Source organism: Hyperolius riggenbachi, chromosome 3 (assembly GCF_040937935.1).
Source record: "Hyperolius riggenbachi isolate aHypRig1 chromosome 3, aHypRig1.pri, whole genome shotgun sequence".
Classification (NCBI taxonomy): domain Eukaryota; kingdom Metazoa; phylum Chordata; class Amphibia; order Anura; family Hyperoliidae; genus Hyperolius; species Hyperolius riggenbachi.
Window position 1 is genome coordinate 123,066,642 of NC_090648.1, and position 12,076 is coordinate 123,078,717.

General features: G+C 43.4%; 1 protein-coding gene across 1 annotated transcript in view; it reads right to left on the reverse strand.

Annotated features, from left to right (window-relative positions):
* Positions 1–750: 750 nt before the first annotated feature.
* PAX8 (paired box 8) overlaps positions 751–12,076 on the reverse strand; it is a 47,215-nt gene continuing 35,889 nt past the window's right edge. Inside the window, exons 11-13 of the mRNA XM_068272383.1 lie at positions 11,855–11,953; positions 3,587–3,676; positions 751–2,541 (exon numbers count right to left, since the gene is read on the reverse strand). Coding sequence (XP_068128484.1) covers positions 2,465–2,541; positions 3,587–3,676; positions 11,855–11,953 — 266 coding nt within the window. The 3' untranslated portion in view covers positions 751–2,464. The remainder of the gene's footprint in view (positions 2,542–3,586; positions 3,677–11,854; positions 11,954–12,076) is intronic.

Here is a 12,076-nt window from a genome sequence, read left to right on the forward strand (position 1 = left end):
ACTGTAGCCGAAAACCTTGTAACCGAAAAAATATGGGTTACAAAGAAGTGCCCTTCTGTAGCCGAAAACCTTGTAGCCGAAAAAAAATATGGCCTTCAAAGGGGTGCCCTACTGTAGCCGAAAACCTTGTAGCCAAAAAAATATGGTCTACAAAGGGCTTGTAGCCTACTAGCCTATATCAAAACTTGGGCGCCCTTTTTCACCACCTTGTAGCCCATATTTTTCCTCACTTTCCATCTTTCTCACACTTTACTCTCAGCAGGGGATAACCACTCTATTCCCTGGTCCCTTTAATAAAACACACGATACAAAAGCCAGTATATTTCATGCTTATTTATTTAAAATATTTAATTTTACAAATAATTTATGTACAGAGTATTTATAATCTATAATGTACACAGACTGTTTCAGCAGTGCAGAGGAAGCACTATCCTGTCTATATCCCTGTGGTGGTCATCTCAGTGATTCCATGCATTGGCTTCATGAGGGAACGGAGAGTTTAGCATATCCCCACCAAACTCTGAGATCCCAGGTTATTGCAGAGGAAGAGGTGAGCACAGATTATGCAAGCCTCAGGCGTGAGGTAAACGTAGTGAACAAACAGCATGTGTACAGCCACCACACAGAGATCGCACATTGTCTACAGGCCAAGAAGCAACCCTGGTACTTGAGTCGCTCTAGAAAGGTCTTTTTTGAAGGTTGCAAGAAACTTTGTTCTGATTTCTTAGTAAGCTGGAGCTTGTGAACAGCTTATTTTTTTTACAAATGTAATGTTAGTTTGAAGAGACCAGACATACAGAACCATTTGGAGGTGATATTTCTTGATCATTCATTCATGTATTGTTCTTACATGGCTACAAAGGCATGTCCTATTTTTATTGGAATTGTCTTGAATTTGAGACCCAGTAAGAAGTGTTGAGGTAACCAGAAATGGCATCGAGGCACCTAATGAATGCAGAGTCTGAGTGGATGACATGCAGTCATAAAGGGAACTTATGGTGACAAAAAGAGGCAAGCATTGATACATTTGTTTCAGTTCCTTCTCGTTCTCCTACTATGACTTCGCTAATGAAGGATGCAGATCAGAACATCTGGGTTTAATGACTGCATTTCTGTTCCAGCAACCTTCTAAAGTCAAAGGGTGGACATATCTAACAGGTAAGTATGAGCTTAAAAAACAGCAGCTTCCATATTTATATTGTCACCAGCGTTTGCCCATTAAACTGAATAGGACTGTATTTGAAAAAAGAAGTTCCGAAACGTTGGCAAATGCAGACTGTAGTTTACACAAATTGCTATTCATTCCTGGCATTTTAACTTGGTAAACCGGGAAGCCACGCCCCCACCCTGTGCACTCCACTGCAGTCCTTCCTGTAGCTCCCAACGGCGGCTCTCAACATCCTTTATCAGTAGGTGCAAATTTAATGCAAACTGTTTGCGGCTTGGAACCGGCCAACCAAATTACCTTCCTGTTGATTTTGATTGGCCCAGTTCCAAGCTGTATGCAAATACTGTCATAATAAAATCGGTTGGTATGCAAGCTGTATTTGTTAGTATGACCATCTCTACTTTCACCAGCAGCAGCTTCCGTATACCCCTCCACACAAATGTAGATACACAGAAATTCAATTTTTAAAGCTGTCAAGAAAAAGAAAGCCAAACCAACTTCATGAGCCTGATTTTCTCAAGCTTCTTTGTTAAAGGACAACTGATGTAAGCGGTATATGGAGGCTGCCATATTGATTTCCTTTTAAACAGTACCAGTTGCATGGCAGCCCTGCTGATCTATTTGGCTGTTGGAGTGTCTGAATCACACATCTGAAACACGCATGAGGCTAATCTTGTCAGATCTGACAATAATGTCAGAAACACATGATCTGCTGCATGCTTGTTCAGGGCCTATGGCCAAAAGTATTATAGTCAGATCAACAGGGCTGCCAGGCAACTGGTATTGCTTAAAATGTGTTGTACCCAGAGATGGATGGAAAGGTAGTAGATTTGGGGCCAATGTGGTCCTTTTGGTAAGCTGCAGTGAACAGAGGTCAAAGACAGTGGCAGGTGGTCCCTTTGACACTTACTAGGCCCCAAGCACCTGCCTAAGTTGCCTGGGGCATGAGCCTGCTCTAGTTGTACCCCATGTCACTATCTGGTGCTTGACAGGGCTTGACTCTCTACAAGTCATACAAAACTGAATAGTACAGTAACACATAAAAAACATAGCTAGCAGAACTCGGTTTCTTCCTCCAATGGTGCGAAGAAGCAGCAGTGGGATACATGTAGTTTGTGGTGTGCCTGTGCTTGGAGTGATGCTGTCAGGATGAACAGGCTCTTGATGTAAGAGTGTAATGCTCTCCAGGTTAATAATATCACTGTGCCACCTCCTAGGCACCCCCTGCTCATGACAGTTTTACATTGCCAGGGCTTGGCTGTAGTAATGGATCCGTCACTGTGGTTTCTGTGGAGACTACAGGAGGTCGTATGCCCCGGCGGTTGCTGAGGTGGGTGCAGTCCTTGCAGCGGAGCTGTAGTAGTAGGGAGAGCCTGGGAAGTGAATTATGAGGGGGAAATCGGTTAATAAGTCAACCATTAACATGTAGTTTTAATCACATAATTACAGAAAGTCTAGAGCTCATATATCTTAGCCTAGAAAATGCAACTAGTATAAACGTTGTCAGAGACTGTGGCTTGGCATTGTAAAATGTATTTTTCTTATTAATTTAGGTTGAGAACTTCTACTAAGTTCCTTATGTTCTGTATTTCTACTGGGGGATAAGGTAGCACACCTCTTCCCCAGCCTCATTTAGGGCTAGTTTTATGTGAAATATATCTGTATGTGTTAAGTGTTATTTTACTATTGGCATTTTGTATGGATACAAGAAAATTATAGCTATATACAAGATTTTTTTCTCTTCTTTTACATACACTTTATTTTTCTTTTTAGACTTGATTAGGGGTCACCAGAATAGTTTTAGATTGGACACCATGCGCCAAAGAGTGTGCAGAAGTCACAGATGCTATCTTCACACCTTCCCTCTGGATAAATAAGGGCAGCTAGATTGGGGGGGGGGGGGTGACATGGCAGCTCCTATAGCTTTTAGAAACCAGGACAAAAAAAAGGAGGGCTTGGTTTTCCTTTAAGTGAACTGAATTAAATGTTTCTATTTTTATGTGTGTGTTACCGACGTAGGTGTTTTCTCTTTTTGGAAGGGGTGGAGTTAATGCCACTAAATGTTAATCAAGACTGAATGATGGCTTAAACCAATGCTAGTGCTGTTACTAGCAGACCTCCTGGTGACAGGCATATGTTAATAAGGCATCTGCCATAATGAAAGCATTAGCTGCATTAACCTATAGCAACTCATCATGTTTCATTTTTCTGGATGAATCATTAAGAGATGAATGATTACTAGTGGCCGTATTCTGATCATTGGCTTTATTAGCGTAAGAGTTGGCGGAATCATTGCTGGGTAGCCATAAACAAGGGAAGCCTGATGTAAGGGCATTATGCTTGGAGAAAATAATGTCACTGCTGCTCCTTTTTTTCTAATAAATGTGCTGCAAAACCTATTATTTCCCATGTACTTACTTAGCAGGCTGGAACCAGGGAACCGCCAACTGTCTCCGTATGCGGCGTAAGCCCCGTGGCTATATGCATTACCAGAGTAATCACTTCCTGCTGAGAAAACAAGAGCTGTCAGGTCATACAGAACAACAAGAGGAACATCTCACCTCAGTAGCACCACAAGGCAGAAGCGCTAATATCCTGCAGACCACACAGCCAGTTTACACACAGTGGACCTCCTGTCACAGGCTATTAGAAATCATTATCACCCAGATATAGGAGACCTCTAGGGAGGATTGCTGCAGCCCAGACAAAGCAAGGTAAAATAACTATGTAGGATGTACACTTCTACAGTGAGACTGGAGAAACAAACAAAGTTTCATTTGTCAGATGAATCATGGATCCTGCTCGCTCTCTAGGCATCTGCTCCAATTTAGCTCCAGTTTGCGCTGGGCCTGTTTGTATTATGTAATAGTCCATAAAAGCAATACTGTAAGGACTTATACACTCAGGTGCTGTAGATCACCAGCCAATTGTGTGAGCAATCATCCAGACTGATTTCCTGATAATCAAACCAGTACCCTTTCCTGATCCCCAATCCTAAATCCCTCCCATCATAATGTTACCCCCTTCCTCCTGATGCCCTCCTTTGGCCTTCCCTCTAAGGTTGACCCTTTAATCCTGACACCTTGCCCGAACTTCCTTCCCAAAGTCTTGCTTCTCCTGATACCAAACCCTAATGTCCCCCTCCCAACACACACACAATATTAGCACATTCTTGTTGCCTCCCCCCCCTAAGCTCCCTTAATGTTTTCCTTTTCCTGATGCCTAACTTTATCTTTTGTGACTCAACATCAAAAACTAACCTCTCTACTATTCTTTTCCTTACCACTAACCACAGATGGATGTAAATGAAACGGGGGCCCTAGGCAAGGTAGTAGCTTTGGCTCCCCCTTATGAGCCTTCTGATAACTTGAGATGGGAGAGGGATCAGAGAAAGTGACAGTTGGGCCCCCTGACACCCACTAGGCCTCAAGCACCTGCCTAGATTGCCTTGTGTATAATCCTGCTCTGCCACTAACCATCCCAAATGGCACCTAATGGTAACTGGAAACCCTAACCAATACTTCCCCTACATTGTCTGCTTCGGGGGACAAACTCAACCACCAAAAACTAATAATCCAGCACAAAGCCCCACAAGACTACTGGATGCACAGTTGTGTGCCAAACCCTTCAGATCCCTGTCATAGCTATAGCAGCTTAAACTTCACTCATTTTAGAATAAGGAATATTCTAACACCCTCCCTCCTGTTACAGGAAACCTGACCCAACCCAAAGCTACCTGAGATAAGCCACACAGAGGAATGTTCATGCAGGCTACACATTCCTCATCACCGCCCTCACTCCACCTCACTCCCCATAATGACTCTTTGAAAAATGTGACTTTTGGATTAAGTCAAATTTTAAGACAGGAAGAGGCGGGCTTTCCATGATGTTCTCTCCAATCTCCTCCTCTTCCCCACCCCCTCCATAAAATGCACCCCTTCCCAACCCCTTCCATAAAGTGCACCCCTTCCATAAAGTACACCCTTTCCCCACCCCTTCCATAAAGTGCATTATTAAATATACGTAACTGAAAGGGACCATGTCTCCAGTTCCATGCTGCTGGCCAAACTTTATATTTTTATTTCTTTTAAAGATTTAAAAATATAAATATGTTGGGTCACATTTCAGCTGGGGATCTGCTTGACAGTCCAAGGTTCTATTTCAGATAATGAGATGGGGCAGAGCATCACCAGGATTCCAGGCATTTGACGTTGTTCAAAAGGAAATAAATATGGCTTTAAAGGACCCCAAACTGAGTGAGAGGAATATGGAGGCTGCTATGTTTATTTCCTTTTAAGCAATACAATTTGCCGGACTCTCCTGCTGATACTCTGCCTCCAAGGGCATAACAATAGACCCTCTAAGGGATGCAGCTGCAGGGGGGCCCAGAATCTGCAGGGGGCCCCGTGGGGGGAGGAGTTTATTTCCCCTGTCCTTAGAGACTGACAACAAAAGGTATGGAGAAAAAAATTCTGCTCTCTACACAATTTTTCCAATGACTGTATCTGCTCAGCCACTGATAAGGAATCATACAAAGTTTTGCAGACACAGATTTGTAGACAGTCCCTATTCAGTGTTCAGCAGGGTCAAGGGGGGCCCCCATCCAAAGTTTCGCAGTGTGGCCCAATGAGTTCTAGTTACGCCACTGTCTGCCTCTTAAACTTTTAATCACAGACCTTGAACAAACATGCAGATCAGGTGCTCTGACTCAAGCCTGACTGGATTAACCACTTGAGGACCACAGTGGTAAACCCCCTAAAGACCAGGCACATTTTCTCTAAAATGGCCACTGCAGCTTTAAGGCAAAGCTGCAGGGCTGCCCAACACAACACACAAGTGATTCCCCCCCCCCCTTTTCCCCCCACCAACAGAGCTCTCTGTTGGTGGGGTCTGATCCCCCCCAAGTTGTTTATTTCATTTTTTTTAATAAATAGTTATGTTGTTTATTTTGACTGTTTTTGACTGTTTTTTTAAATTTAGTTATTTTTCAATCCCTTTCCAGCGAACCAAGCACGGCGATCGGCTGTCATAGGCTTCTGCCTATGACAGCCGATCGCTCTCTTGTCCCCTAGGGGGGCTGTCCCCAGTACAGCGCTGCTGCTGATCGCAGCGCTGCACTGTGTACATAGGCAGCAATCACGCCGTCTAACAGTCTCCCTGCGCGCGATCTCCTGCAAAATGCAGCCCCAGGACTTAACGCCAATCAGCGTTAGGAGGTCCTGGGGCTGCCGCCGCGGCCATGCCCATGGGCGTGGAGCGGTCTCCAGGTAGTTAACCACATGCTTGTTTCAGGTGTGTGATTCAGATACTACTGCAGCCAGAGATCAACAGGCCTGCCAGTCAACTGGTATCCATATCCCTCTAAGTGTCCTATAAACAGGAATACTCTGCTCAGCTGGGCAGTCAGGTTTCTGCCTCTGGGGAGGGCAGGCATAGCACTGAGTCCAGTAGCAATCAGACTCAGGCTTCCGTTCTTCAGCAGATTCTTGGTCCCTCTGCACCAAATCCTTGATCCAAATGAACACTAATGTCTATCATATTATGTTTGGATTGCATCATCCCAGAAATGATATTTTTCCTGTTATTATTATGTGTACACTCATAATTAATCACTTAAGTATTTTTATGTTATTAAAATATAATTCTGAATAAACCCCCAATTGACATACTTGGACATACTGTACTTTAGATTGTAAGCTCTCAAGGGCAGGGCTCTCTCACCCTTTTGTGTCTGAATTTGTTACACATTTTAATCATGTTACTTTTGTCACTGTAATTACCAATTCTGTATTTTGTATCGATTCTGTCTTTTGTTACCAATCCTGTATTTTGTATATTGGCTTACACCATTGTCTATATTATCATTATTATGTACCCCATGTTTGTTTCTTACTTTGTACAGCGCCATGGAATATGTTGGCTCTTTATACATTAATAATATACTAAGAATGATCCAAACAAAACACCAATATTGTTCCTGTATTTTAGGACTGTTAAATAGACGCACATGTGAGGGTACCAGGAATATACGAGCGGCTTGCATGGGCTTGCAGATTACAGGGAGCTGGGAACAAATCTGTCTCATATACACAGAGTTAAACTATAACTGCTTCTTTTTATTTATCTTGACCAATCTCATTTCACGCTCCAGGAGAGGAAGGAGTGTGTGCGTGCGGGTGTGTGTGTGGCTGGGGAGGGGGTAGAAGTACTTTATATTTTTAACGCCGCATTAAGCGCGTCTCCGTGGTAACACAGTAACACGCTGGCTCAGCAGGTTCCGGAGCTGTGAGCCGGCTGGGTGGGGGAATTAACATTCTGCTTTTTTTCTCTTTTCATTTGAATATACCTGTATAGGTCACCTGGGGTCATCCATATGATCTGTGGTATTTTATCATTGGATATAAATGCTTTAGCTGATGTGTGACAACCAAATGTCCCCTCAGGGGGGAGTAACACCCTCCGTATTTGGTTTTTGCTAGCAACAAAGAAATTCAGGAGCAGATGGCAAACCCCTGTATAATATGATAACGGAAAAAATACCTATGCACTATTAATATGTTCTATGCAAGCTTGTCTAGATAGCTAACTATGTGTAAAGGTGCCTTTTAAACAATAAAATTTTTCCTTCAGATTCGATCTTTTGACACACTTTAATGATCGAATTGTATAGAGATCTGCACTGTTTGTGGTGATATGATAGGATTCTTCGGTCGATCTGAAAAGGAAAAATGATCGATCCGAAAATTGGATTTTAAGATCAAATCAGAATGTAAAACGTTCTTAAATCATTGCATAAATGAAAACAATTGATAATTGCCTTCAGATTAGTTATGAGCGTTCAAAATGCGTCAAAAGATCGCATCTGACGAAAAAATTGTACCGTTAATGGACACCTTTAGAGTGTTAATGTAGTTCTGTCCAAATCAATAATATACTATACTTGTATTTATTTATTTTACCTCTGTTTAAAGATACAGGCATATCCAGTGGCCTAGCAATAGGGGAAGCAGAGGATGCAATCGCACCGGGGCCCTGGGTCCAGAGGGCCCTCCTGCATCCGGGCCTTTAGAGAAGTGCTGATAACATCACCACACAGAGTACCTGGGCTGACTCATTTTTGTAAAGTAAACAGTAGCAGTGATAAGCTTCTGTTTTAGGGCCTATTTCTACTGGGTGCTGCATCCATTTTTTAAACCTGTTGCTACCGCAAAGCCACAACCGAATCACTATAGCCGTGCCTTGGATGTGTGCTCCCGAAAACTGCTGCATGCAATCCAGAATTGTACTGGCATGCGATGCGGACCGCAAGCTATGGTCTGAATAGGCAGCGTTTCCCCATCCGGCTTGCATGCCCTTAGGGTAGCCACTAACTGTCCAATTTCTAGCGAAAAATCGTTCGAGCGATCAGAAATTCTGATCGGACGAAAAATCGTTCACTACACCATCAACTAACCAATCTTTGCTTCCTATCTATTACGACCACTAAGAAAATCCAAATTTTCATTCGACGAAAATTCATTCGGGCGACATTTTTTTCACTCGTCCATAATCGATTGTGTCCACCAATGGAGATTATTTACAACCAATCCGATCAGAATTTCTGATCGCTCGAACGATTTTTCGCTAGAAATTTGACCGTTAGTGGCCAGCTTTAGACTGGAAGCAAAATCAATACCACAGGTATATTGCATTACTGCTCAAAGCCTCATTATAAATTATTCTGAGCATATCTCAGAATATTGACTATAAATACACTAAAGATGCGTACACCGGCACAATTATGGTCACCCGCAAGGATCAGGACTCTTTTCCTCAGGTAACAGTTTGAGTGCCGTACAGACGTATTACTAGCCTAGTGTTTGTTGCTACGAGAGGAGAGAAGGGACAATGCTTGAAACGTAAAAGAATGGCTTCTAGCAAGTGGGGTGAGGAGGAGAATAATGCACTCTGGTGTTGGTCAGGTGTTGCTGTTGCTGACGTTGCGGTGTGCCAATGTCAAGGGACAAATGTACACACACTAGATTCTCGGCCAAGACGCTCCTTCGGCTCGTGGACCCAGGATAACACTTTAAAGTAGCACAGGAAGGTTTTCAGTCAATGCATTTAATCTCTTGATGAACGCGTTGTTTTATACATTTTTTTTTTTTGTGATCGATGCATTTACAGAATTAGCCATTTGTCTACATTATAGGATGATTTAAGTTCACATCAGGCATAAATGAACATTCTTAGTGGTTGAGCCTCGGAAAAAAAGCGTACTCTGCGCAAAATAAAATGGTCGTCAGGTTATCTTGAAGCTAGCACCCATTGGTATGTTTTTGCATCCAGTGTGTCAGTATTTATACACAGAAGTGCTATTTGGAAACACCTGTACCAATTAGAACAATAAGCTCATCCTCTTTTTGTTACTGAAGAATTCCTATTTAACTTTTCCTTCCAGTAATGACCACACATCATGTCTGCTAGGGCCCCTGGGCTGAGCAGTTGTTTCCCATTCAGGCTTAACCACTGTCCAGGTTGGATGATAATTAATTTACCAAATACAGTAATAAGGTTACTGAAGTCTGGCTAATGTATCCACCTCCCACCCTAACACTCCTCCAATAGACACTCCTTCCATAAGCACACCTCCCATAAACCATAAACTCTCCTCCAACCCAGATACTACTCCCGCCCTAACACTCCTCAAATAGACACTCCTTCCATAAACACACCTCCCATAAACCATAAACTCTCCTCCAACCCAGGTACTCCTCCCACTCTAATACTCCTCCAGTAGACACTCCTTCCATAAGCACATCTCCCATAAACTCTCCTCCAACCATCCCAGATACTCCTCACACCCTAAAGGTAGCTACTAATGGTCCAATTTCTAGCGAAAAATCGTTTGAACGATCAGAAATTCTGATCGGGAGAAAAATCGTTCACTACACCATCAACGAACCAATCTTTGCTTCCTATGTATCACAACCAATCAAGAAAATCCAAATTTTGGTTTGACAAAAATCCAGTCGGACATTTTTTTAAATTATCGTTCATAATCGATTGTGCCCATCAAATGAGATTATTTTCAACCAATCCGATTAGAATTTCTGATCGCTCAAACGATTTTTCACTAGAAATTGGACCATTACTAGCCACCTTTACACTCCTCCAAACGACACTTCTACCATAAGCAAACCTCCAACCTAGATACTCCCATCAAAGACCTCCTATAGGCACTCTGCCCATAGACAACACTACCATAAACAATCCTATTTGTATCATGTGTTCACATGTGACAAGATAAGTGTTAGACTTAGCAAAGAGTTTAGATAATGAGGCTCGCAGAAGGGTAGGGGATGTAAATTGCTGTTTTCTGTAAACCACTTTGAAAAAATGTATGAGTGCTATATAAATATGAAATCATTAAGTGTATCTTGACCATTTTTAGCTTACAAAATTGAATCAATGATCCTCCAGCAAGAGGTTATCTGATGGCATCTACTTACAATCTCCACAATTATTCCTGTCGTTGTTCTTGCCTGCTGTGTAACCACACTATAACAATCATGCAGTGTCTATTCCTTAAGAAGATCTGAGGTAAAAAAAAAAAAAGTTCTACTTATCCAGGGCTTCTTCCAGCCCTTGGCAGTCGATATGTCCCTTGTCTCAGCTCCGCTCCCAGTCGATGGCCCAGGATCACCTCTGTTGGAGATATCGACCTCAACATCTTTTGTGCCTGCGCAAGTGCGCAGCTGCGCCGATTGTGATCGCGCTCACATGGTCTGGAGCATTTTGTGCAGGTGCAGTACTTCTGTGCCTGCGCAGAACGCTCCAAGCCACATCAGCACGATCGTGAGTGGCGCAGCCTCGCGTAGGCCAATGGAGGGGACCTGGGCCAACGGCTGGGAGTGGAGTTTCGGCGAGGGACATATCGGCTGCCAGGGGCTGGAGGAAACCCGGGGTAAGTAGAATTTTTTTATTACCTCGTATCTTCCCTTTAAGGCTCATTCACACACCTGACTAAACTCAGCTGAGGCGGCCAATAACAACCAGCTCAGCTGATAATCAAGTGTGTGTACAAAGGCTCATGACCCCCAACCCGCAAGGGATATGCCCTGTGGAGCAACTCACCCCTCACGACGGCCGATCTCATTGTTCATGCTGCTCCCCCACCCGCCGCGTGACATCCTGCCGCCTCTCCACATAGCAACACATGCTATGACATCGTCGCCACGTGACATCGTCCCTCGGCCTCCCCACATAGCAACACAGCGTGTCATCAGCTACACAGGAAATGGCCCAGCAATGTCCCCCAAAGGGAATCGGGTCCGGATCCCCAGCGTTCAACGTCCATCAAAGGTGAGTATGCACCTTTACTTGTTTCATGGAGATATGACATAACCAGCTTTCTATAACTGTTACATCTGCAGTTATAGAAAGTTACATCATTAATCTAATGCCCTATGGAAAGGGGCTGCAAATGTACATCACACCAGAATGTTTCCATGTTGGAAATCTTTGTGTTCGGGAGAATCCTCCTATCTGGCTGCAGGCCTTATAGGTGCTTTTTTGTTGGAGTTTCTATTAGTTCTCTGTCAAAGCGTAGTACAACTCCTATAGACATCACATTCTGTACAGTGAAGGGTGAAAGCCCCATTGCAAACATGACATTGAAAGTATATCTCAGCCTCCATAACTTACCCGCCACCATGCCGGCAATAGCAGATGAAGGATAGTTCCCTTGGCCAGTGGGGATGTGTGGAGGATAACCGGGCAATGTGGACCCCACAACATCACGCCCTGTGGAAGAATGGAGACGACATCTCAGTGAATACGTTCCCTCATTCTCAAAGGCTGAACATGAAATGAAGATCAACTCTGATGCTCATTAATGCAAATAGTCTGACAGATCACTCAGATCCA